This window comes from Lagopus leucura, unplaced genomic scaffold, assembly GCF_019238085.1.
Source record: "Lagopus leucura isolate 7727_CA_CO unplaced genomic scaffold, USGS_WTPT01 Super-Scaffold_100012, whole genome shotgun sequence".
In the NCBI taxonomy this organism is placed as follows: domain Eukaryota; kingdom Metazoa; phylum Chordata; class Aves; order Galliformes; family Phasianidae; genus Lagopus; species Lagopus leucura.
Genome location: NW_024962267.1, coordinates 6,987,768 through 7,015,592, shown reverse-complemented (window position 1 = coordinate 7,015,592; position 27,825 = coordinate 6,987,768). Strand labels below are relative to the sequence as shown.

The following is a 27,825-nucleotide window of genomic DNA, read 5'->3' as shown; positions in this document are numbered from 1 at the left end:
TCCACACATTACTTGTGGAAGACGTTTATCTAGTGGTTGATAGAAATGTGTGACTTGCCTGGAGTTCAGCATGGGACTAGGGGTGGACTACAAGTGCATGATAACCATGTTGTATTGCTGTGCTTATTGACTCCTATGTAATTAGAAGATAGTGAATATTTTTATTTTTGTTAAAGAGAATGGGTGGTAGTTCTTCCAGGCTGAAAGTGTGATAAAATGTTCTTTGACCAAGTCATTTGTTGCTTCCATATAGTATCACTATTTTGCTTGGTGTTGAGCAGTACCAAGTAAATGGTACAAGCACAGAAAGGAGTCTGACATTATATGGTATCAATATAATGATACCATATTCTAATCTGCAAATATAGATTAAGAGACAGGAGTGTATGAAGTAGTAAATTGTCAGGTTTTTGAACACGAGAAAAGGAGAGGCCAGAAAAATTTTCTAGGAACTAATCTCCATCTGCACATAGCACTTTGAATCAAAACAAAACTCAATGGAAGGTGGCTAGTAGTAGCCTAATGTGTGCATATGTGTAAATATTATCTGTTGATATAAACCCCTTGACATGTCTTTTGCACGTATCCAGTGATTCTTGAAATCTCATGTTAAAATCTAAGCTAATTTAAGTCTCCAAGAAGATTTGGTCATTTTTTGTATATTAAAAAAGAAATGCAGCCATGATTCTTTGTGTATTCATATTTTCACATTTAACAAGTATATTAATTTTTTTCCTTAGACATTTTGTATCCTTTCAGCATCCTACAGAACTTCATTTTCTGAAAGATTTCTGTTCTTTTGCTGCTTGTCATTTGCCGGTGCTCAGGCTGCAGTTTTTTGAATGGCTGAGGCGCTAGTCAGTCTGCATCAAAGTCATTCTTTTTATTTATGTAGACTCACTGCATTTGATGTGTCTGTCAGTATTACATCTTAATGTTCAGGACTGGCTCCTGCTCTTTACAACTGAGTAAGTTAAGCAGCAGAATTTAGTAATCTGCCAATGTTTTTTCATTTTTCTATGCTTTTATTTCCTTGCTTTAATTGTATCTTTTACTGGAGATATATATATATATAATCTCTTAGCTGTACTGGATTGTTTCAAATGCATGCCTTGGGATGTTATCACTAAAACTTAGCATTTCATGCAACTGTTTAGCAGACATTCATCAGTAGAGTCGCTTCTAATACATTACCTCTATGTAATTCTTGATTGTATTCTGCAACAGCGGAAGTATATGTTTACTTAAACACTTTGAGTTTTGTTTCTGAATGAGTAAACTAAGTGCAACAGTTACCAACTTATGACCAGTAAAGGAAATGTTTCTCAAAGTGTTTTCAACTACAAATTAATGTCATGGGCTGAGTAACTTGCATGTCATTTTTGTGACACTTACTAATAGGGGAAAAAAGTAGTTCTTCAGTATGAAACCAGTTTCTGAAGAAGCAGTATGTTTGTTTTGGTGATTTTTCTTGTCTAATATGAGTGGGTTGTCTCAACTCTTTCATAGTTGGGTTTTATCTGTTTTCTTAAAGATTTTTCTCTTGAAAGTTTGTCTAATTGGGGTGAATAATTGAATCTGAAAACTATGATGCTGATCTTGGTGCAGGAGGAAGGGGAGGGTGTTGTTGCTGAGACTCAGGTGAAGTTTGTTACCAGGAAAGTGCTGTATGCAGTGCTCTGGGGTGTAGCAAAAACATGACCTCAGGAATACTCACGGGTGTGAGTTGCTGCTTTGTGCACCTGGAGGAGGAAGGAGGTTGCAGTGCTGACATCCTGTTCATAGTCAATGAACCAATGTTTAATCACAACGAACTGCAGTTTTTTGCACAAAGTTGTAGAAAGGAAGGGATTTGGGGACAAAAGGAGCAAAAAGCATTTCCATCTGTAGGTTAGACTTGCTTATTTTGACTGTTAGATTTTTTTTTTTTCTTTAATTGGAGATCTACTAATGGCAGGGTAATGATGGCATCCTGATACTAATGGGGCAAAAGGTATTTCGTAGTAATATTCCTGGTGATGTAGAATGGACTATGAAAATGTAATGAGAGCACTAGTTTTATTTACATGTTCTGTTTTATGTCTGAATGACCAAGCAATTAGGTGATTTGTTTTTCTAACAGTACTGCGGATTCTGTTTTGTACTTTCTTCAGAGGAGCACGAGTGTTTTGGTCAGAGTGGTCTCTAGTGAAACACCTTGATTTGTTACCCCTGCTTTACAACTTCAACTTCTTGTATTTCAGACCTGTGAAAATTACCTGAAATAGAATGGAAGCGTCAGTAATATTACCCATTCTGAAGAAAAAACTGGCTTTTCTTTCAGGTACAGTTTCAACTTTCCTCAGTTGGGTTCTTTCTACATAACTTGGGTGAAATTTTTGTTTGCTTTCTTGTATTTACTCAATGTATGTAGCAGAAATATATTGCAGGTTAGCACTTGTATCATTTCAAAAGCATCTTTTTTTTTTTTTTTTTAATCTATTAGGCAACATGTTGTTGCTGGTTTTCAGCACTTGATTTCAGTGTAGCCTGTGACTCTACTCCACAAAGTAGATGTCCTGAAGTTTCAGTCCAGAAGTAAAAGATTAACAATTTAGCAGGCATCCAATAATAACCCTTTTTGTTTTCTAAGTGGTTTTACAAATGCAGGTGGTTAGTTTTAGGATTTTATTTACCCTTGTCTTTTCTCAAACCTAGAAATAGATATTGATAACACATTGTAATGTGTGGCTAATTCTGCCTCCAAGTAGTTAATTCAAGCGAAGTTAGAATTACTGTTTTTCTTTTCACAATTCTTAAATCTTGAATTAATTGTAATTCTCGTCTCTCCAGGCCACAAGAAAAAACAAACAAACAAAAAAAAAAACGAAAAGGAATGCTTGGAAAGATGGATTTGAAAAGGGAAAGTAGTTAACTTGCAGGGGACTTCACAATTTCAAAAACTGACAAATGTTGCAATAATTAAGTGTTCTTCTGTTTTAGTTCATTTTAGCCCACCCCAATCACTTGAAGTGAAAATTGTTCCTTCTTAAATGCGACTTATTTTGATTTGAATTTGCTTGCTGTCACAGGAGATTTCAAATCGAACAACTCCTATTCAAAACAATAAATTCACGTTATATTACAGCCTGTAAAAGCAGGCAGCTTCCTCAGTAGTGATAGCAGATGCATAAAATGGTTGGTTGTTTGGCTTTATGCAGCAGGGAAGTTCTCATTAACTAGAGTGCCTTTGCACTTTGTTAAAGCTGCCTGATCCATTTTGAAATATGGATCTTCTTAGTGAAAAGCAATCTACTGAGTGTCAGGTAAATGCTGTCACCCTTTTTGAACTTTCATATTTCTAAGTAGGTTTGACCTCTTTGGAATTGCATAGTATTAACAGATACTTTTAGTTTAATAAATGATAAAGATTCAGGCAGTAGTTCTATTAAGCATTCTTCAGTGTAAGTAAAAGAACTTCATAGACAAACCACTTTTTCATGTCCTTTTTTAAAGCAATTTTATTTCCTTTAGTTTCGTAAGTAAGACTACAGTGATTTTAAAATAAACATAAAAATGGTGTTATAGTCAAACCTTTCCCTGGTGTTGTTTGTATGATAAGGCTGCTTGTAATGTGCATACAAGTAGTATTGGCCCTGCCTTTTTCTGGAAAAACAACCTAGTGGATTTGGAATTCATGTTGGTAGGCCATCATAAATGGCAGGAAGATGGGAGAGCTAATGACTCAGCAAAACAAAGAACAGAAATTCAGCCTGTTTGGTGCAAAATCAATTACAGTGTTTTTTATTTTTCTTTGTTGCTTTCCTTAGCTTATATGTATTTTTTTTTTCCAGTTAATAAACTATGTCACTTCTGAATTAGGCTATACAATGTGTTGATTTGCCCAGATTCTTTTCAGTTTTAGCTCTAAACTTGAGAACTCAACTGGGAGTAGAGCTTTTTTGTAAAACAAAGGAGATTTCAAGTTCATTGTGCTCATAGTCAAAAATCACAATTTGTTTTGGGTTTCTCTCTAAACGTTGTCTTCTAACAGTAGTGTTTAATGTTTATGGTATCTCTAATATTTAGAACATTAAAAACAATACTGCTAAAAGAGCAATTTGTTTTGCCATTAATTAAATACTTTAGTGTGTTAATACTGGCAAATGCTGCACTGTATTCATGACTGAAGTCCAGTTTCTCTTCCAGAATTTCCTTTAAAGATATGATTTTATGTTAAAATGTTTTTTAATGGATAAATATATACGTTGTCTTTTCTATAAATCACAAGCTATCAATTTTCACTGAGCAAAATAATGAATTATAATTCCTACTCTGTCCTTGGTTTACATTATGACAGGTTAGCAGAAACTTACTTGATCTATGTGAGCAGGAAGATTGCACAAAAAATACTGTGCAGGCAGAATATAGTTGTTTGAATCTTTTCTGCTAATGTTTACAAGGAGAGGAGAGCAAAAAGCTTCAGTTAAGCAAGATGACATGTTATGAAACTGAATAGTTCTGCTAATTATTGCAGTCTCTTTGAAATGTCAAGACGTAGTTAGGTTGTTTATTTTGTGGGATCAGCAAATGCTATGTAGGTTGCTCTGGAAGTAATGCCTCCTATTTATTTCAAAGGAAACAGCAAGAGATAAAGGGCACAATAACACCATTTGATAAGGCAAATTCTTAGTACAAAACACTTTATTTTTTTTTTTGTCATCACCACTGTTAGCTCTGCATTTTTGCCAATGATGTATAAAAGCCTGCATGCCATGCTTGTAAAATTCTGCACCAATGGAGGTGATCCACTGTCACCACTGCTGAAACGCTGCTTTACAGTGCCTTATGTCCACTGTTTGGTTTTCATAAATATTCAGCAAGTGTCAATGAATGTCGCTGATTGCCATTTTGTCTGAGGAATTCAGTGGTGCACCATTGTTTCATATGTACTTCCATGTCAGACACCATTCTGTCATGTTCCCCCTCTGCTACTATATGTCACGTGGCAACAAAATGCAACAAGATATTGGTGGGAAGGTTCAACCTCTGCTGCCATGCTACCAGCATCTGCCTCTGACATCATGGGCAAACATAATATAATAAGAGGCATTACTTTTGGAGCCCTCTTATTTAAATCTGGGTATACACGTGAGAATATCTGAGTGTTTAGTATATTTTGTGAGTAGACTTGAAGTGTCAGTCCTCAGCCTTGATTTATAAGTCCCTGTTCAACACTGGAGCCTTTCATGTCTGCAAAAAAATAATAATAATAATAACAATAATGTGAACAACTGTTAACCATTAACTGAATTTGTGGGCCTATGTGAATCTGGGGGAAAAAAATGGAAGAGAACAAGTCTCTTTCAGCTGTGAATCATCTGTGGTAAGACTAACATGGTATAAACGCAAGAAGAAAACAGGCTTCTGCAAACACTCTCCCCTCTGTGTATCTTCTCCTAAATGGACAATCTTAAGCCTGAACTTCAGGATCACTCATGAGTTCTTGCTGAGGAGGAGAGGGAGCATTAGATACCAGTCTTGCAAGTCTGAGATGGCTGCTGTTATTCCAGACTGAATTTTGGTTCCTGGAGGTTGGCCGGGGGCCATTGCTGTGGTGTTCCCCTTAAAAATGCCTTCATAACTTCCTGTATTACTTACTGCTTCTCCTGTCATGAGCTTGCTCTATTTGATCACCAACTTTTGTCCGTTCTGCATTTTTAGTCTTTATGGTTACTTATGACACTTTTCTTACGTTTTGCTGTGGCAGTTTTTCCTAGTTAGCCATTTTTCTACCAGTAACCTATTCTTGAATTTAGCTGTTCTGAATTTTAGTGTAAACCAGTTTATTTTTTGAATTCTTAAAAACTGATGTCCTACTGCCTTTGAAAACATTTTTGAAATACTTTTTGGATTTGGAAAGACCAAATGATGCCTGACTGCTTGGGGGAAGGCTTAGTTCTTCATTTTATTATTCTTCTCGTTAAGAGACAGTAGCTTAAAAAGTCATTGTTCATGGCTCCTTAAGTATTATTTTACATCCTCAAAAATACTGCCTCCCTCTTCATTGTTTAATGAGGGTTCGTGAAGTAGTGTAGCAAGTAGGAAGAAAATTTTTTGTTCGCTTCAGGCATTTGGATGAGAACAAATCTCTAGTTCATAAAGGACTAAGCTATTTTTTTTCTCTTCCTTTTTCTTTCCTCTTTCCTAATCCTATTTTCACACTTTTGCCTGAAAAGGTTTTCTGCCTGAGACAGATAAGGATGGACAGTCTGTAAATAAGTTTTGCTTTACACAGTGGCTCATTGGATTCAGGAGAAAGGATACACAGGTAGATCCTTTCTCACTGTTAGTTGATGCCTCTGTTAATAAATAAATATTAAAATCTGTTTTCTGCTTTTCCAAGAATTCCTACCCTCCCATTTTTTCCCCCTTCACTTATGAAACAAACAACAACAACAACAACAACAACAAAAAAAAAACCCACCACAGAAAAGAGAGAGAAACACAACTGTTAGAATAGACCACCTAAGCAGTAGTTCTGAAGACATACAGTTTGCTCACCTGCATACCAGTAGATCTTAAATAATATTAGGGGAGTTGAGATAACTTTGGAAGCAAGGGAAAATGCTGTTGCAATTAGGATGCCAACATATGTTGTGTCAACAGACTATTTTCCATTATTTTGCTTGCATCTCTAATGTTTTGGGAGGAATTCTTCACAAATTATGTCAGTGTAGGTGTATGCATCTGCAAGCATTGCTGTGCTGTACTTGTGTGCTTTGTGTTACTGCTCCACAGCTGTTGTTATTCTTTAAGAAGCTGTACTCTCTGTCTCTGACTTGCAGGGAAGCAAAACTGATATAATGGGTTTAACCACATGAACACTTGAGAGTATTTTTTTTCCCCCTCAGATCACAGATTCAAGGGCAGAGGAGGGGGGGAAATCCTGGTAATTTTACTCAAAATAGTGAATATATGACTACTTCTCAGATTCTGTGGAAAGATCCGGTACAGCTACTTTTGCCCCTTTATTGACTTTAATTCTTCTCTTCAGATGTTCAGCAGTGATGCCCCTCTGTAAGGTATGGTGAATATGGGGAGTCCCCTGCACACCTGGCTCCCTTCCCACTACCAGATTTTCTGGGAGGCCCTTCTGAGAGAATAGATGCACATATCAGGGCACTGTGTCAGTATTTATTTTTTGTGTGATCTTGATATATTTGTCTTCAGTTCCCATTGAAACTATGAGGGGGAAAAAACCTTCTCCAAATCCATTTTTCTTGTTGGTTGATAGCCATGTGACTCAAAGGTCAATCCTTTTGAGAAAAGACCCACAGAGAAAATTTCAGCTCTTTAAATAGTCTCTTTTTTTAAAATAAAGAAACTACTTTCCCAGAAACTTTCTGAATTGTCTATGTAATAAAAAAAAAAATGACAAATCACAGATGCAGCATGTTCTACTTAAATGCTATACGTCTGGCTAATGCTTGATTTTGATTGAAGTGAAAATGTGTGGCTGGTGCTTGCCATGTTTTTGTTTCTATTGCTGCATGTGTAAAATGCATACAAAGATTAAAGCAAATGGCTTGAAGTTTTTATCTTAATTGTGAGGTGACTGTCACATGCCTGTAAGTAGGTCAGAAAATCAATGGGCTTGATGCATGTATCAACTGAGAACAGCCCATGTGGAACAAGACTTCATTTTGTTTAAGGGATGTTTCCAGCAGGTCTTGCCTTGCAGTTGGAGCAGCTGAGCTCGCTTGCCTTGGAATCTTACTAGGTTTCTGACTCACTAGTTGTATAGATGATCTAGGATATGCTTTAAGTGAAAGTGTAATCTACGTATGCAAAAATAATGCTTCTGGGAAACTGGAATGGGACAGTGTTTATGTTGGAACTACCAGATGAAAGGCTATGACCGATGTGGATGTGGTCTGTTCTCTGAAGCTTTGATGCCTAAAAATATCAATGTGGTGAGTGGATCCTCACGTCTAACAGGAGGAACACCATGAGTAGTTTCCACAGCAACTTTAAATGTTAGTTTTATGATGTGTTTTCAAACCATGTGACTACAAACTATTTCTTTTACTTTTAAGCCCTTACATTAACTTTCTAATGACTTTTTCATGCCCAAATAGGAGGGAAGGACAGAAGAAGTGGTCTCATTCTGACAATTCCATTATGCCTTGAGCAGACAAGTATGGATGAGCTGAGTGTCACGCTGGACTACCTGCTCAGTATCCCAAGGTGATTTCAAAGGCATTTGGCTCTCAGGGCTGCTTGCTTCTTTTAGTCCTGGAAAGGGTCATTTGTTTCTATTTGATATCAATGCAAAACTTATTTTATGTAAATGATTGTTCAAGACATTATACAGTTTGGTTTAGCTAGAAACATACATGTTCAAATAAACCTGGAGGTCTACTAAGGCTTGCCTAAATTCTTTTATTCTGTATATCTACCTTTGTGTTTTTCTGTTTGTTGTATATATTTGTGTTAAGTATTCCTTCACTCCTTTCATGGAATATCTTTTTTTTTTTTTAATGTCAGTGTGCTTAAATTGCTATGTAAATTAATGAGCCACTCTAATGAATTTCTTAAGCTTACAGAAGTAGCATTGCAGTTTACAAACTTGCCCAAAGTAAACAAAGCCTCCTCTTTTTTTACTTCTCTGTATGTATATTCTTTGTAACCTTAGACCTTAATTGTGCAAAGTTTTAAATAGTTTCATTTAAGTTATCTAGCTTAGTTAAGTGTTGAAAGTTAAAATACCACCTAAGTGTGCTGAATGAGAATTTGAGTGTTTTGTCTTTCAGACCTGATTGTAAGATATTTTTGAAGTTCTGCTTATGTGACCCTGTAAACTTACAGTGACAGTTTTGCTTTTTTTTTTTTTTTTTTTTTTTAAGATCCAAAGGTCAATCTTTAGAGTTGCTTTGCGTATATCTAGAAAGGGATGAAGCCCTTCAGCTAAATGTTTGCTTGTATCCCTTTAAGTATAGCTTGTATCCTTTTGGAAATAAAGATTCAGTGCCATAACTGAAGAATTTTTAGTGCAGTTTGCTTGTTGGAATCTACAAATGTATTAAGAACATAACTAAGTGATCCAACTTCTTTCTGTAGTTAAGATCATTTGGAGGAAAAAGTTCTGGTTAGGGAGAGAGAAGCAAGCAATAATTCAGTTTATTTGCAAATAAAGCATCAATGTGTGTGTGTATATTGAACAGCATTTAAGTTGTGGAAGAGTTTTCTGAACAGCCTGTGAAGTGCTGGAAATCCCAAACTGTTATCCATGTAAGCCATCTCATTGACTTAAGGACTTGGCTGCATTTATGGAACAGATGTAGGCATTGTTGTTCTCACAAGCATTTGTTATTTCTCAGTCTCACCCTGGTGTGTGGTTTTTTTTTTTTTTCATACATTAGTGTAAAAATAACTGATGAAAATTCAATGGAAGCACTCTTTGTACTCTACATAAACTGGGATCTGCTTGAATGCGAAGTTTAGAGTTCCCACTTCTGATATTTTGTTTGTCGATTATGTGGGCAAAAAATAACTTTGTGGTGGCAGTATGGAAAGACTATTGTCACTTTTGTTTGCACCTTGTGAAATGCATCTCTTTTGGCCTAAGCACTTGCATTTTGCATTCAGGAAAGAGTCACTCTACTGCATTTGAAATGGAGATATATGGGAAAGGATGTTGCCTGAAACCTTGATTTATATCTAAGGAACGTGAATTTTTACTTTTTCCTCCTAAGAATAAGCTAGCCTAACATGTCTAACAATTGAGCATGCCTTACATTATAGCTATGTTTTGAAACTTACGTTATGGTATTGATGGATAACTGTGTCCAAGAATCTACATAGCTGTATTTTTCAGTAGATTTAAAGCCAGAGTCATGGTGATATACTTGATGAATTACACCATTTTTTCTAAATGCTTCTCTTTTTTTAGTGAGAAGTGCAAAGCGAGAGGATTTACTGTGATAGTGGATGGCAGAAAATCTCAGTGGAATGTGGTGAAGACAGTTGTGTTAATGCTACAGGTAAATCCACTTTATATATTGACAGTTGACAGATTTATTCTATAGATGTGAACCCAATAGCTGCATTACTTCTGGGGCATTAATATCTTCATTGAAAGACAGGTAGGCAGTTTATGAGCTTTTAATATCCCAATCTTTTCTTTGACAAAGGAACAGTCTGAAGAGAGGATGATACGCTTCTGTCTAATGTGGGTCAAATTCCTCACTTGCTTAACACGTGAGATTGTAACCTTTTTCCTAAAATAGTTTTGGTTGGAAAAAAATACAGAACTATGCTCTTGGCATCATCAAAGCCATGAGTAGTAAGCACATAAGCAGAGAACAATTCATGCTGATAAGTAGACAGTACAGATAAGCAGACTTTGATGCATTATGCAGTCCCAATTAGCTTCCATTGTAATTAACTGTTGATTTTTGCATTACATTTGTCCCAGTCACAAGTTAAGTCCTGGATGCTACTCAAAGTAGGGAGGAAAAAAAGTGTCAGTTTACCAATAAAGGTTGCTAATAATGATGATTTCTTCTTACCTTTTCAGAATAGTGAGGTTCTGATAAGGATATATGATAAAGTTTTATTTCTGGTAAGGTGTATGGTCTATCTTCTGGTTCAGCGTTCAAATAAAAATGGAAGACACAGCATACTGAACTAGATTCAAGATGTTGAACTCTACTGCCTTTCCTGTCTTTCTTACTGTGTAAATGATTGCTATTTATTGGAGTTCTTTGCACAAAATTAGGCAAGGCCTTAAAAAGTGTCTACTTCCAATAGGGCAACTTTTTTTGTGTAAACGATTAATTACTTTTTTTACATAGCAGACTGCATAAGTAGTAAGCTTTGTTATAAACTTTCTAAAAAGAGATACTATAAATAATGTTTAATGAAACCAAAAATTTGTGTTTTTCTGTGCTGGTACAGCATGGACTAGTGATTACATTTTCTTTTCAGTTCTGACAGTATTTTGCTGTGCAATCTATTGCAGAGTGTGAGCCAGCTTGGGACATAAATGCAGCCAATCTTGTTTAATTTCTATCTGCAAATGTAACTTCTTGAGTAGTTGGTGGCACATAAGTAGAGCTCAGTTCTGTGATACATGAAAGCATGAATGTTTTTACTGTTGTTTCCTCCCCTAATTCATTTTGCAGAATGTTGTTCCAGCTGAGGTATCACTTGTTTGTGTAGTAAAGCCAGATGAGTTTTGGGATAAGAAGGTTACGCACTTCTGCTTTTGGAAGGAGAAAGATAGACTTGGCTTCGAGGTATGTAGAACTTTTATCTGCTTCAGTCACAAACACCATTTCTGGAATTCTTTAGAATAATTGGATGCAAATGCGTGGCTCCTTACAGTTTATTTTGGGTGCTTTATGGAGATCCCTAATAAAGCACTGTGGCTTCTTAGCTTTTTGCTTTTTCTACTTGAAAGGAATATTAAATGAAGTTTCTAATTAGAAATCTGTTGCTGAGCAGGAGGATAAATCTGTATGACACATTTGGTTGATGCTTTGAGTAAGAAAATGTTATGAGGTTTAGTGTGAATTTTGTTCACGTCTTCTGTAATAAATTGTAGTGTTGCATATTGTGTAGTGCTATTAAATGAGTAGTTGCCCTTCTTTGAAGAACATCTTGCTGCTGCATGAATGTCTTCTAATCTTTGAGGTTTATGACATTTGAAACAGAGTTCACAAGGCATTTCAGTTTTCCAAAGATAAGTTGGTAATATTATCTCATGAGGTTCAGTATGCACAAAAGATTATATAATATGTTAGCAGTTCCATTCTTTTATCTTTTTGGGAGGTTACTGGAAACTCAGATTTTTGTTTTTGGAAAATTGTCTGTTATCAATCTTTCCAGGTGCTTTTGAAATAGATTTTGTTTGAACTACAGTAGATTTGCTGTGCTTGCCAGTTACTGAAATGGAAACATGTTTTGTATGAGGCACTATAAGAGCATCTTTTGTTAAAAAGATTAAGTGTTTTGCAGCCTTATCTAATTCTGGGTAGTTCTCTCTGATGTTAAGATTATGTTCTTGAATTCCCATCTAGAAAAGTTAGTTTGGGGAATTTGGAAGATGGAGCTACTAAATAAATTATATACTAAATTATATAATCCTAGAGATTTCATCATCTAGGTAAATCATTGTTCATTCATAAGAATTTTAGTTTGTTAAGTCTTTTATCAAACTTTACCTAGAATAGATAATTCCATTTTTTCTTTCAGGAACAATTCTTTCATGTCAGTGAGTTCTGAAGGACTGGGTCAGGAAGAATGGATTTTTTTTATTTATTTTTTTTTTTAAGCTTTAGTGTTTTACCAGGAAAGAAATCTTACAAGTTTGTATTTGGGCTATTTATCTAACAGAAGAACAGATTGTATTTTCTTTCTGAGTAGTTCCTTAAAGACAGATTTGAAAAGTAGTCTGAGTACGAAGGAATATCTCAACAACCACTTCTGTGCTTGAGATAGCTAGATATTTATTAATAAAGATAATAGCTGAAGCTACTTTCAGTGGCAAAAATTCACCCGTGATAATCTCATAACTTGAAATTAAATTCTCCTGAGTTTAACGGGTGTCTGTTTGCCTTCACTTGAATCCTTTGAAGGAACAGGCAAGGAGGTGTGCTCAACGTGTATCTGTCTTGAAGTTCAGTATGTATCAGCTCAGTCATAGCCTACTTGATCAAAAATGTGTTTTTTTCAGTGCAAAAGAAGATGAGTATGGTGATATGTATGATATGTTAGTCAATTGTTTGTACCACATCCCATTAAGAAAAAAAATGAACCAACCATCTGTACTCAGAAGGATGATTTAGGAGCTTATGTTTAGAAAGTAACTTAAGTTTACAGATGCTCAGTTTCATGCAGATGTTGCTTAAATGCCCAAATCCCTATGCTGACAGGAATTCTTCAGCAGTTCCTACTATTGAATATAAAGTCTTTTTTTACCTACCAGTGTGCATGGCCCTGGGAAGTCTTTGAAATTGTGGTCTTAAAATAATTTTATACATTTATTGTAATATTACTAGTTTGAAAGAAATCTTTCTAGATTCTTCTCAGCTTTTTCTTTAATATGATTTAGCCAGAATCTGTTTCTAGACTAGTAGAATGGTTACAGAAAATATTTGGTAGTGAAGCAGGTATAATTTTAAATGATTATACAGGGAGATATTATTTACCTTCAAGAATTCACTCAGTCATTAAATTTCATTACAGAATTATCATCTTATAAGTCATTTTATGAAGTGTGCATCCATACTGACAGTATTTGCATTGTTGGCATAGAACATTAGAGTATTTTTGTTTTGTTTCTAAACTACATTTTATATTACTAAACTGTAAGCATTTCTCTCTGACATGCAATCTTGATCTACAGTTCTCTTAATTAAATTTAAGAGTTCTGAAGATCTAGGAAGAGGAAAATAATTGAAATACTAAGTATACATTTCATACAGTTCATACAATGGATCAAAATGTGTCAACTGCTTAAAAATGAAGTCAACCATGTAAATCACTTTATGAGGAAAAAAGTACATATTGTGGGAAATGGAAGTGTTGTTTCTGCATTGAGCATTGAAAAGGGCAATTGATCTAAACTAAGCTGTAACATATCCTTAGAAATAGCTGATGTAGAAAGTAAGAATACCATACATATTGGTAACATATTTTAGAAACATAATTACTAAATTAATAAATACTTTCTCACAAAGCTGCTAAGATTTTGAATGTTCTGAACAATATGAGTATAGTATTCTGAACTAGGAAACATATTGTAAGGCTGCTCATTAGACTAGCAGAAATAAAATACATTTAACAAACTTTCAAGGAGTCAGGGCCTTTACACAAAGCAGAACTGTCTCACTGTGTGGGAATGTTAGGATGCCATAGACAGGCTCCAAGATACTCCCCTTTATCCTCCTTCTGAGCTTATCTCTATGCAAAGACTGATGCAGAAGGAAAGCTTCAGATTTGTTCTTCAGGCTCCTTGTATCTTGGATTAATGCAGGGATGGAACAGAGATTTGTATGAGTAGAGGGTAATAAAGGGGCAGTTGCTCAATTCTTATGGTTGATAACGTTTTGTTCTTGAGTTCCCTCCTAGTTCAGAAGCACTAAATGTCTGACTCACTGATACAGTGAGATCGCCTGCTTGTATGAAAGCTGCTGACAGCTTTGGGACAGTGAGCAGCTGTGCGCATATAGAGTCACTATAGATGTTGATGAAGAGACCTATGTGATACTGTCCTAGCTTTACCTTGTTTCTTGCACTTGTTTAGTTTTGCTTCTCTGTGAAGTAATTCATTTTCTTTAATAACATCCTTCATTAAAGGACAGGGAAGGATGAGAGTAGTAGAAAAAACCTTGTAGTTTCCCAGATAATGAAGAATGGCCATTAGTAATAAGTAAGCCTTTGTTCTTCACTATTCATTAACTCTTGGTTATGTTACTAGCAAAACTGACTCATTAAAAATGCCCCTCCTCTGTGCTCGAGGTAGTCCTTGTGTTAGAGCTAGTAATGTATCTTTGCCCTCTTTTTGATGTGAGTACTGGTAAGGCTATGGAAGCCCCTTTACACAAAATTGCAGCTGTATGTTTGTATATACTAGCAGTAAAACCAAAGCAATACTTGACCTTTATTTTTCATGGGATGTTAGATTTGGATAACTATTAGTTAGAAAAACCAAGGCCGCTATTGGACCCATAAAATACTCCACACCCTACTTTGTGCTTCCTGACCTGCCTTTTATACCTTGTCTAATACTGTCACATGAAGCCATCAGTCACCATGCTGTCATTTCAGTTGTAAGGCAGAGATTCTGTGCTTTAGGGTGAGATGTGGTGGTGAAGAGTTGCAAAGCTCTGGGAGTAATTACAGGAACAAAAGGTTATTGAGCATTGTAGGTGTAAGATGTGCTTAAGAAAGCAACTGGAAGTAACAAACATGATTAGGTATTTTTTTTCTATATTGGTCTCTAATTCAAGTAAAGTAACTCTGAAGTAGATACCTTCTCCAGTCTAATGGTCTTTGTTGCCTGGTTATAACAGTCCTTAATGTTCCAAAGTACAAAAACCCCAACCATTTTTTACAGGTGGCTTTTTTCCCCTGTGATCCAGAGTTCTCTAATGTGTTACCATGAAAGTTTTCCTATGTTGTTCTTGAATTTTGAATATATAGTTACAATATGTATCTGCATATCCTCTCAGTTTTCGACTTAGAAATTAGTTTTGGCACGCTTAGCCCCATTTTATTTCTTATAATAATAATAATAATAATAGGAATAGGCAGAATGTTATTCCAGAGACAAATGAATAACATTTTGTAAGTTTCTAACTTCCTTATCTACTCTTCCAGTTGGTTATTTTAGAGCAAAGGCACTGGAACTTACAGTTTTCACAGACTTTCCTAAAAATAGATATCACAGTTCTACGGTTTTAACCATCAAAATGGCATTTATTTTATGGCATATTCTTCCTCTGAATGTATTTAAAAAAACAAACAAACAAACAAAAAAACTCTGAATGTGCTACATCCAAATCAGGGAATTTTCCCTATAGAGCTGGAGAAGGTAAACCTGTGTTCATCACTTCTAGAGTTCAGTTGCAAAGGAGGCTGTGCTGAAAAATATCAGGTTGTGTGTGCCTATTATTCTCTTTTCTATATGGAAAAATGACAGCATGTTGCTATCATGAATCTGAAGGGGAAGGTGAATAAGTAGCCAAAGCAGTTAGTACTGGATGGCAAAGGGTAGTGGAGCTGACAGATTGATCTGTGTCTAGGTTCTGCTACCTGCTGTTGGGCTTTTCTAGTATGCCAGATGTTCTGTGTGGTGCTGGTCAGATAAATATTTAACTTGTATTTCATTACACTACTCAGTGTTTAATCAAGTAGGGTTTCATTATTATGAAACAGTGGAGTTTTTGTTCTACGAAGAAGAACAACTTTACAATTACATGGCAATGAATCACTGTCAGACCAGGAATGTGGGCAGCTATGATTTGTCTGTTTAAAGTGCCAGAGTTATTCTTGAAAAGTCACCAGGAATGTAGTTCAATCCTTATATCACAGTTTCCAGAAGCTAAGTTTGATGAAGAATGAGGACAGTTAATTTTTTTTCTTTTGGGAGGGGTGGGAACATAAGTGTGAAAGTTTAATTTGATCGTTTTAGAAAGGATGTAAGATTCATACTTTGTTTTAAAATAAAAGAAATACCAAGAATGTTACTGATTTTTTTTTTTTTTTTTAATATGAAGGTTGCCTTCAGTATAATGTGAAAAGTGGAAGTAGGAGTTCTGTGGCTTGAGCTTCTTTACAAGCTGAAGTGCGAAGTTATGCTTGCAATCTCTGCCTTCTTAGCTGAAGCTTTTCCATGTTTTTCCAAAGCTGTTTGTATATGTGAGCTGTTGGAATAACAGGTCATTGAGAATCCATTCACTGAAAAAAAAACAACTGGGGTATTGACTCATAGCATCAGAGAATATCCTGAATTGGAAAGGACCACAAGGGTCATTGAGTCCAATTCATGAGCCCAAAGTTTGTCAAAGTTCAGTCTTTTGTACCTATCAACTAGGCTATCAGAAAGGATGAGTTTTCTGAATTTACCAGAAATTGGCAGAATTCTGGGGAAATAAATGAAATACCCTTCTACTTAGGCCTGTTTGTATGAGATTTGTCCAAAAATACCAGCCAGTTACTAGATAACTGTGATCAGCTTTTAGCATGCATTCATGTACTTTTAATTGAAATGATATATTTTAAGAATGATAGTTTTATGTTCTAGTAAGTGAATGAAAATTATAGTTGCAATAGCACCTTGTGCTATGTCTTTTCCTCATTTTTGTTTGTCAGTTCCTAAAAATGTTGTCCTGATTTTATTCCATAATACAGCATTTTTACTTTTCCCAAAACATTGGCTCGAGTTATTTCTGGAAGGGCTTTCAAGTATTAATGCAGGCTATTATTGTACAAAGCATGATTAGAGTAGAACAATGAAAGCTGTTACTGCTCCTCTGGGTTCTGAGAAGAACTGAGTACTGACGATGATAATAGGGGTTCTGGCCAGTACCACACAGGGTATGTTTGAAACCTTATTACCACTGTCACCTTTTTAGATGTGACTTGTCCAGTGGGTGGATAGAGTGGGTAAGGAAACAGACAGATTCAGTAAGTAATACTTTCCCTGCCTTTGGAAGACCTGTCGTCCAGACTTACTCATTTATCCCTTAGAAAATCTAAGCTGTTTGTGTTAATGTAAAACCATAGTCTACTGTCCAAAGATCTTTCTAAAGTCAATACTTCAGTCCTTTTGGGAGGGTAGGGGGTGGAAATCAGTTGGGTTGTAAGCAAGCAGAGGGATATTTCCTTTTTAAAATTTTTTAACAGTAAATGGTCTTCATTTATACCTTTTGACTTTTTTCCCCTTGCTTTTCAACCTTGTTTCTTACAGTTCACTGGTAGCTAACCAAAACAAATTCAGAAGCCTCAGAGAGGCAACTTGCACATAAAAACAGTGAAGTTAACTAATTTAAAGCATATGGAGGGAGTTGCATTAGTACTCCTGCTGGGCAGGAACAAGCTAAACTCTGTTTAAGAGCCACCCTTCTGATGCCACCTGATCAGAATGCAGATGACTGCTTTTTTTTCTTCAAAACTTTCAGGCAGTATTTCTGCAGTTGTCAGATACGTTAGTAACTCTATTAGCTCAAAGTTCCTTAAATAGCTGTTGAGAATAAGTAGTTTTTGAAGCAGCATCATAAGTTAAAACAAAGCTCACTATTGGAATTTTTTTTCTCAAGAATTTTTCTAAAAAGGTGCAAGGCAGCTTGTGCTCTTTGATTAATTGACCCTTGTGAGTGGTGTTTTTGGAAAGTAGAGTTGGAATGAAGATAATCTGAAGTAGCTGATGTACTATTGTCAGGTTTTGTTTTGCAAGAGAAGAAATGTTCTAAATGCCTCCTCAGAAAAAGTTTGTTAAGCTTATCCTTTGTTGTGTCCCCCCAGTCTTTCTCCAAAGGATTCAGTAAAATACTCAGACTTTAGTGGTATCAGTGCAGTCCATCATTTTATTAAAGCAGTTTGCTGTTTTTTTTTTTTTTTCTTAAATCTTTTTAGAATTGATGTTCTTAGCCATGAACTAGCTAACTGATTTACATTGTTTCCATACTGAAATGTCCTGATTGAGTGAATTAATTTTCTTCTTTTTTTTTATAAATTCAGAGGGATGTACTGAATGTAAAAATTACATAAACTATAAAGGTATGCAGCACATTTGCATGGTAAATGCAGGTATTTAGCTTGTGTGGTACAAAGGTCTGCGAGAGTGGTGCTTTGCAGCATGATATCCTGCCACTGTGTTCACTGAAAGTAGGTCACAAAGTATAACTTAATCAAGCAACATCAATACCATGAAGAAAACAGCCAGCAAGCGTTTTTCTTTCTCCTGCTATAAATAGGTGGTGGTACTGTTGATGCTTCTAAGGGATTTTGCATGAAATGTAGACTGTGTATCAAAACTATATGCCTGTATTAGGCCCCACTTAATTGTGGTCAACTATGCTTTGTTGGGATATTTAGCAGTAAGATGGTCACTTGTTGTGAGTCACTGAAAAGATCTGCTCAGTACCTCTGGACACACTTAGCACAATTTGTCAGGAACTGAAGTATAAGCATTACCTACACCTGTATCTGATACTTACTGTTGCAGGTTATTTTGGTGTCTGCTAACAAGTTGACTCGATACATAGAACCATGTCAATTAACAGAAGATTTTGGAGGAACTCTCACCTACGATCACATGGATTGGTTGAATAAGAGGCTGGTTAGTTTTCTGTTTCTTTCAAATGTGTCATTCTTGATCCACGGATTTCTATTCATGTAGTAGCCTTGCATAGGATTTGTCCTATGTGTAGTATTGCAGTCCAAATGCACGCATTTCCTGATGATAACTGAACTAACAGGTTCCTTAGTGGAGCATTCCTTAGTGGAGCACTCCCATAGACTGTTGCTCTAGTAGAACTTGAATGTATGATGGAGTGGCTATGAAGGGAATTTTTTTGCCTACTAATGGGGAAATCCCTAACGAGGAAGAAATACTTTAGAGTTAGGACAGCTTAAAACTTGGCTCTATGCTGAAAGATCTATCAATGATGTCTTCCCAGTGGATACAGTGTTGCAGTAATCATACAGGGTTAAAAAAAATCTGTTTCAAAGATGTAATCTGAGCAATATGCAATATCTGACTACACAGGCCTTGATACCTGTGTACCCCTGCACTTGAAGAAACTGGTAAGAGTATTCTTTTTAACTCACTAGTATATCTTTCTTCTACCTCAGAGTTGTTCGTTACATTGTAGCTTCTTCCTAGCAATGAAGGTTTGGTATTTTCACAAAGCTGGTTATTTTTATCCATTCAGCTGAGCTATCCAATGCTTTTGTAACACCCTGATTCAGTATTATGCTTGAGATTTAAATAAAGATAGAGGCATAAATGAAATGGTGAAGTAAGTATGTCCATAAGAACTTATAGGTTCTGTAGAAATCTAAAAAAAAATTGTTTCAGAAATCAGTTCTTCATTTTATTGTGATGTTTCTTATCTCTCTAAAAGATTCTGGTGCTCCTAATTGTTGCGTGTAGAAAACTATGCTCTTTTTGCTGTACCTTCTGAATATTGGGAAATAATATAAAGGTTGAAATTGTATTATTGGAGCCACTGGATAAATTTATATCGATGCCCTCAATATTTTATTACTTACATTATTTATATTTCTTAATTTAAAACATGTATTTTGTTTAGGTATTTGAAAAATTCACAAAAGAATCAACATCCTTGCTAGATGAACTTGCTCTAATTAACAACGGAAGTGATAAAGGAAATCAACAAGAAAAAGACAGGTATGTAGTTAGGTTTTTGAAAGTCATGGTTTTTTGATATTAAATTTTATTAGAAATCTCAATGATATTGAAAATATTATAATGCTTCAAATGTCATGAAATATGTAAGGACATTTTCAACATTAAAAAAACAAATCACAAATTTTGTATGTGGATGGATGCTTGTGTGTTTGGCTGCATCTCATTTTGATAAATGTGTACAAAGGACAAAAATTTAATGACTGTTTTACTGACATTTACCATCAAAATAAGGAAGAGGGATTTATTCTGGTGCTGTTTTCCTACAAGTGGTTGATTGTCTGATGTAAATAGACTCCAAAAGAAACTAAAGAACTGAACTTTTTTTTTTTTTTTTTTGAACCAATGTGTCGTAACATGTATTTAAACAGTGTTAAAAGCAAGTTCATGTTTTCCATCATTGATCAAAGTCATAGAAAATTATTCTGTCTTTAGATTTACAAAGAGCCTAGCATTTAAGGTATTAGGCTGAGATACAGGAGATCAAAATTTCAGCTTCAGGCTTGATTAGCAATCTCATAATACTGCACAAGTCAATGCGGCTTTTAGTTTGTTCTGTTATTCCTGCTGGCAAGTGTCATTCCATCAACAAAAAGTTCTGCCACTGTTGCACAGTTCTGTAAACTATGGATACTGCTGTTTGCCACTTGATGTGCTTTTCTCACGTCTTGTATATACTGAATATTCTGGGGTGTGAAGAAAAGAGATATGGAAAAAAGTAACATAGTCTCTTAACAGAGTGTGGTAGCTCTGGTGTTGGTTGGAGCTTTTCAATGCTACTGTAATACAAATTAATTATTGATATTTGTTCATTTCTTTATTCAAGATCAATAGATTTGAACTTCCTTCCATCAGTTGATCCTGAGACTGTACTGCAGACAGGTAAGTTTGAAAAATAATAAAGTCAGTTGTTAATGTTCATTAATCACTTTGTTCCTCACTTGAAAGCAGAGGGCGTGATAGCTATCTTAACCAATGCCATAATGTAATAAGCTTATCAATTAGTGTAATCTTTCTTAGGATAAAAAAGAAAGCAATGCGTTTTGTCTGCTTAAAATCATTTTTAGTAGTGTTGATAACATCTTTACAGTGTTACAATAATTAGTAGCTTTAATTTGAAAGTACATTGCTTCTAGATAATGCTGATATGTTGGCCTCATGGAATGAATTACTCTCAAGTAGCCACAAAATGGTAATGATCTGAAGTGGTTTTCATACGAGTCAGATAATTTGCATCAGCCTCATTCTGAGCTGCCTACCTATGGAAGTGAAGCATGGTCCTTCTGACTGTTCCATTCTTGGACTCTCCCTTGAGCTTTAAACAGTTTTGTTTCTTTGAGATGTTTTTAGGTGACTATCTTATCCCCAATAACACAGAATCACACTGTTGATTTGGACTAGAAATATGCTTAAAGATTTGTACAGAGTAGGAAGCAAAGCACAGCATAAAGATGGTGAGTCAATCTGAGGAGTGCTCAGAATCCTTATAGCCTCCTACCTACATTCATGAAGTGTGATTTGTGTAACGTCTGCTACAGAGAGCTGCTGGCTCTGCATATGCTTTAGCTTACTGATATGTGGGAGAATTCTGTAAGTATTAAAAGATTACACGGTTGTTGTTGTGGTCTTTAAAATTTTTTAAATACAAAGCACCTGTAGAAACTGTCAGACCTTAAAGTCAAATTGTATATACTCCTCTAATGAGCAATGCAACAATACATCGTTTTCTTTTCTTTTTTTTTTTTTTTTTTTTTTTTTTTTTTGCAAATGGCAAAGAAAGCTTGGAAGCATTGTCTATTTTTTAATATTGTAACATAATGACATTCTTAGAGCTATAAGGTATAATAACATTATTTAAGCCATAGGAGTTCCCAAGAGTCTACTTTTTGTTGATCCACTATATTTGAAAGTTTGAGAATCAGAAAGTCATTTTTTTCCTCTGTTAAAGTTTTCTGTCCTTAAAGGGCGAATATCAACAAACCAAAAAAGGAAGACCAGTTTTGGTCTATTTTGTTATTGTGCTGAGGTTTTAATACAAGTCTTCTGACTTCCATAATTATATAATTATAGCTATTGTTGTTTTTGCAGGCTACCTGTGTAATTCTTACAGTTTACTAATAGTTTAGCTGAAAAAAATCCTGAAAATATTAATTCCTTGTTGTAGAAGAAACATAATAAAAATGTAAGATTATTCTAATATGACTTACAGAAATCTTAAACTGTTTTCCCTGCAACTATCTGTGCCTTATAGTACTTCAGGAAGTGAAATCAATGATATTTATCTCAAGAGCTTAGCAAAATGTGTTTGAATTCTTAGGAATTCTGTGTACATCTCACAGTATAAGGACAGAGTAATTTACAGATGCTTGCTTCAAATTCCTAAGCCTTTGGCATTTTTGTCTAGATGATAATACTTGAGTTTAAAGTCTGTTTTTCTGTGTTTGCCTAGAGGGATTACAACTACTATGCTATTGTTTGTTTTTTTTTTTGTTGTTGTTTCTTTATTTTGGTGAACTGGCACACTACCATTTTAAGACCTGCACAGTTGTGGGATTGGCACATTTTTTCACTTCTACATCAAGATGTCTTCACTGAACAAACACTTGCTAACTTGTTCATTGAGCTTTGGATATCCAAATAGACTGAGTTGGCTAGTAATGTGGAGTCTACATCTTAAACTTTACTGCAGCTTAACAAAAACTCACTTTCTTTGAACAGTTGAAGTGGAGGACTAAATAGACAAATTATGCTATTTTCATAAGCATTAAAGTCATTGCTCTATAGAAAGTCTGTACCGTAATACAATGTCTAAGAGCACAATACTTCAGGTTCGATTCCATCCTTTCATAGAAACTTTTGCACTTGTTAGAAAATCTTATAAGCTGACAGGAGTTACATGCTGAATTTGGTAGTGCTTCTAAATCATTTATTCTAAGAGTATGAATTATGAGAAATATTTTGAATGCTACACAGTATTTTACAGTAAGTGAGAACACTTACAGTAGTTCCAGAATCAGCACTGTGCTTTGCAAATGTTTCCTTACTATCAGTATTATATCTTTTAGATATCTGAAATATGGCACGTGATTTCTGCCCTATTTTATAGCTTGTACAGCTCCCAAGCTGTGCCTGAGGCTCTGAATGTTAATGGAATGGTATCATTAAATGTGCATAATGCATGTAAGATTATTAGCTGCAGAAATGTACTTTCAGACCATCCAGCAGTACATTTGCTGACTCATCACCTTGTGCTTATTTTGTATCTGCATTAACCAAATCATTATATGTTCCCTCAAAGGCCATGAGTTGCTCTCAGAGCTACAACAGCGTCGATTTAATGGCTCAGATGGAGGAGTGTCGTGGTCTCCAATGGATGATGAGCTGCTTGCTCAGCCGCAGGTCATGAAGCTCCTAGACTCCCTCCGGGAGCAATATACCCGCTACCAGGAAGTTTGTAGGCAACGTAGCAAGAGAACTCAATTAGAGGAAATTCAGCAGAAGGTAATGCAGGTAAGAATTAAGTTCTTGAATGCTGTGAGAAGCAGGTTTAGGGTCAAGACCCAGCCTCTATTTTCCTCTTATTCCTGAAGCTTCAGTGCACTGGTTTGACTGGATGCTTTATGCTTTGGCTACTGGCACAGGCTTTCCAAAGTATCTTCTGATGCAATAGAGGTGATTAGAATTTACTCAGCTCCACCTGCTTTCATCTCCACAGCAAAAAACCTTCACCACATCCCTCTGTTGCTTGCTGCAACAGCGAGCTCTTAACTCATTAAAGAGTGGAATACCTGACATGATAGCAGAGAACATTCACATATGAGACGCATTTAACAGCAGTTTTGTCTGAGAGTTTAATTTTCAAATTCCTGCTACTGAATGAATGTTGTCATTTATTCCTTTATCTAATGCTGAATGTTTTAGCAAAGTTAAAAGTGGTTAAACACTGTATTTTGAGTCTCCTCTGACCAGAATAATAGACATCTTTTATTCAGTTGTTAAAGGCCATAATGAATTGCTCTTGTCCTTTGGAAACAGGCATGTAATTGGCACTTTCAACATTTTCTCAGCATGGTTTCAGAGATAATCAAAGAAATGGAAATTTCTTTCTCTTGTGTTTACTACTTGAAATTAGTTCTGTTTTTAAACATTTTGCATAGTTTGAATATGCACAAAATAGAATGAATGTTGCTCTTAACCTTTATACGCTAACATTTCTAAAGCATGGGGAGTGTGAATCAAGTACTTGCCCTTCACAGCATTCCAAATAGGGAAGAAAAACTAATCAATCTTGTTTTTATTTCTAGCAGCAAAATTAGCAATCTGAGTAATCATTTTCACTCATGTAGTCATTCAAATGATTATAAAAGAAAAAAGTAAATGTCATCTTCTTTTGAGCTGGAAATAATATGTAAAAGGTGAGAATAGTACTGTATCAAACACTAGCATGGTAGTGGATGTAATTGGTTGAGAAATTTTTTCCCCCCTGTGGTAAAGCTGTATTGGTTGAAGAAGATGTGCTGATTGAAATGAAATTTATGGCTTATTTTGGCTAACAGCCATTGTTAATGCATTGAAATAGACTTGTTTACTGGAGCATCAGCCTCATTTTGCCACTAATTTTATTACAAAGTCTTTTGTTTGTTCCCTCTATACTGTGAATGCTGCATAGTAAGTGAACTGACTCAGTACACGCAGCAAGAATATATTTCAATATTTTACTAGGTTAGCCTGTTTTATAAAAAAAAGTACGTTTTAAAGCTCTTTAGATGGCATAAAAACATGGAAAAATCTACTAAGTCTGTAAACTGATGTAGTTTCCTTTTGGCTTGTGGGGGGAAGAGGACTTGAGCTCATGGTAAATTAACGAAGATAATGATGGGCTGGAGGCAAACTGGTGTGGGATTTATTTTGCTGAAATAAACAAGTTGCAGTATAAACGTGCTTGCAGTGCTTTCAGTTGGAATGGGTGTGTACAGAGAAAAGTTGCTTCCTTATGTTGCTGATTTATTTTCCATCTTTTTTTCTTGCTTTGCATTCCAATTTCACTCTTTGTATACCTTCTTACATTGCTAATCAATGTTAATTACTATTTTTCAAATCTTAATTCACAAACAGTGACAGACCTTACAGTAATCTCTAGTCATTAAAATTTGCTCCAAAAGTAATGTCTTATATTTATTTCCATGGAAACTATAAAGCATATAAAGAGCCCAATAATGCTGATTGATAGAACAAAGTCTCAGCTACAAAACCACTTTCTTCAACACAGTTGCCACTGCTATGTTTTGTTTTTTTTTTTTTTTTTTTTTTTTGCTGCTGATGAAAAAGCCTACACGCTGTGCTCATAAAAATCTGAACCAGCAGAGATGATCCAGTGTTTCACAGTTGTTCTGATGGCGTCACTGCTGAGAAAACATCCATCTTTCCCTATGTTCATATCTATTGTTTGGTCCCTATAAATGTTCATGAAATGTTGTATGTCAGTGTGTCTTTTTTCCCACGTGGAGGAATTGAATGACATACATTTGCTCCATATGCACTTCCATATCTAATGCCATTCTATCAGAAATAGGAGATGTTACTTCTGGAACAGCCATCTTTTGCTCCGTGCTTTTGTGGAGCTGATAGGCTGAGGTTAATGAGAAGTAATTTCTATGTAATGTTTTTAAATTTGTGAATGGATTCATGGGAAGACTTCCACAGATGCTGAAAAAGATTACATGTATTTTTAAATACTTTTGCGACTAAATACTTTTATACCATTTTCCACATAGTTGATTTGCTATTTCTGTCATATTTATCTTTTTTACAGGTAGTTAATTGGCTTGAAGGACCTGGATCAGAGCAGCTAAGAACCCAGTGGGGAATAGGAGATTCAATTAGAGCCTCACAAGCATTGCAACAGAAGCATGAAGAGATTGAGAGTCAGCACAGTGTGAGACTTCCACTGTCCTTTTCAAGTAGCAAAACAGTTCTAATTGCATGCAGTTATGTATTATGCATTTTGGTTATGAGTATTGAGGAATTCTGGATAGTGAATGATTATATGGTTAACTGTCTAAGCAATTTAAGAACTTGGTATGTTCACTGTATGTAAATGATATTTATTTTGCTTTCCAGCATAGAAAAATGCTGATTTTTATATATGGGTTATCTATAGTTTGTTACAGGATTTTCTTACGTTGTCATAGCAATTAGGAGGAGTGTATTTCCTTGTCCCTCTCTGCCTGTGAATGGAGAGGAAATAGCTGAGAAGTCCTATATTTTTTACATGAATGAGTTAGTATTTGGCATTGCATTACATTTGCCAGGAGCTGAAACTGGATTAACGCTTTCAATGATCAAGACATATGAATATAAGGTATATTTTAAGGAAATATAAAAAGTATTTTGTAATTATTTGAGTTGGTACCACAGAACTGTGCATTACCTGTAGCTAAATGCTGTCTCAGAAGTCCGAATTCCCCCTGAAGTTTACAGCCTGGCCTTATCACCATCAGGCAATACTAAATGCTTCTTGGTGATCTGATGTTGACAGTATTTGATAGAAACAACAGTCAGAATGAATTATTTTCAGGTTTATACCATAAGTAGTAACTGTAATCCCCACTTATGAATTGAAATCATTTTTGAAAATAGCTTTGGAGAGAATTGATTTCTAAACATCTGAGTGCACTTTTTCACTGTTTCCCTGATTTTTATTTTTTTTTTTTTTCTTCTTCTAGAAATTGAATTGACAGCTTTTTTTGCTTTTCCTTTCATCATCTCTCATCTGTTGCTGATTTTAATGCCTGTACTTTGAAGAGACTTCCAACAATGCTTGATTTGTTACCGAAGTTGCCTCTTTTACTCCAGTTTATTTCGAAAAATATTTTCCCATTTTCAGGGTGTTATTTTATTTTGCTTTGGGTGGAGTGTGCTTTTTTCCCCCTCATATTTTCTGCATGCTTTATTATGGGCGATATACTCGAGCTGTTATCTTTGAGTGAATGTTGGCAGCTTCTCCATAATTTTCATGTGTCAGAGGCATCTGTATCTAAAATTCCCCCATAAAAAAAACATCATAAATACATTGTATTTCTGGTTCACCAGTCTTTTAATTTGACTGAGAGTTTAGAAATGCATTTTCTTTAATGATAAGCTATTAGCCAAGATTTTCTTGTTTGACTTTTAATATTTTGCTTGTCACAATCAGCAAGCTTTCTTTGTTTGTTCAGTGTCTAAAGGTAATAACGAGTAATATTGTGAACGTGAGTTAAATGGACCTGTATATTTGTAGCACGAGTGTGGCAGTAGATTTTCCCCATACTATGTTATCCAAAATGACTCTTGTGTGGGAGAAGACTTATTTTGCTCTTAATTTTTTTGTTGATTGCTAGTTTAATTTTTTCATAGCTTTTTTCCTCTTCGCATTTTCTCATACTGTTTCTTCCTGTGTGCGGATGATAGAGAAGACTTCAAGTAAAAAGAAAACTAAGGACATGAATATTTATATTCTGTTTTGTATGCTTTGTGAATAAATGATGCAAAAACTGGAGGCATAATATTAAAAAAAAAAAAAGGGGGGGGGAAGCAAACATTCTAACTGTAGCTTAGCAAGAATATTAATTCACTGAAATGTTTGGGCCAATAGATGGTGCTATTCAGCATCATTTCAAGTGCATAGGGTATTTGAAAAGCACTTCACTGTAGGCTAAAATAAAAGCTGTTGGGCAAACATGTTTAGGCATCTGAATCATGCAAAATGAGAATGTGATCTTAACGTATCATGTAGTGTTTAAATCCCCCACAACTGTTAAATATTTGAAGTACTTTCTTTTGCAAATAGACCACCATGACACCAGTTAACTCCTTGTTGCATGCATTTAGTAGTCAAAGCGCTTGAAATCAAATCTACAAAT

At 35.3% G+C, this 27,825-nt stretch overlaps 1 protein-coding gene across 5 annotated transcripts in view; it reads left to right on the top strand.

Moving 5' to 3' along the window:
• The window catches only part of SESTD1 (SEC14 and spectrin domain containing 1), a 53,861-nt gene that overhangs the window by 14,323 nt on the left and 11,713 nt on the right, over nt 1-27,825 (top strand). For 4 of the 5 annotated variants that reach the window (XM_042874886.1, XM_042874884.1, XM_042874887.1 and 1 more), the window contains exons 2-10: nt 2,244-2,323; nt 8,121-8,229; nt 9,935-10,025; nt 11,169-11,282; nt 18,719-18,832; nt 19,809-19,906; nt 20,751-20,806; nt 23,223-23,434; nt 25,737-25,859. In XM_042874886.1, coding sequence (XP_042730820.1) covers nt 2,269-2,323; nt 8,121-8,229; nt 9,935-10,025; nt 11,169-11,282; nt 18,719-18,832; nt 19,809-19,906; nt 20,751-20,806; nt 23,223-23,434; nt 25,737-25,859 — 972 coding nt within the window. In that variant the 5' untranslated portion in view covers nt 2,244-2,268. The remainder of the gene's footprint in view (nt 1-2,243; nt 2,324-8,120; nt 8,230-9,934; nt 10,026-11,168; nt 11,283-18,718; nt 18,833-19,808; nt 19,907-20,750; nt 20,807-23,222; nt 23,435-25,736; nt 25,860-27,825) is intronic. The other variant, XM_042874889.1, reaches the window with a different exon arrangement.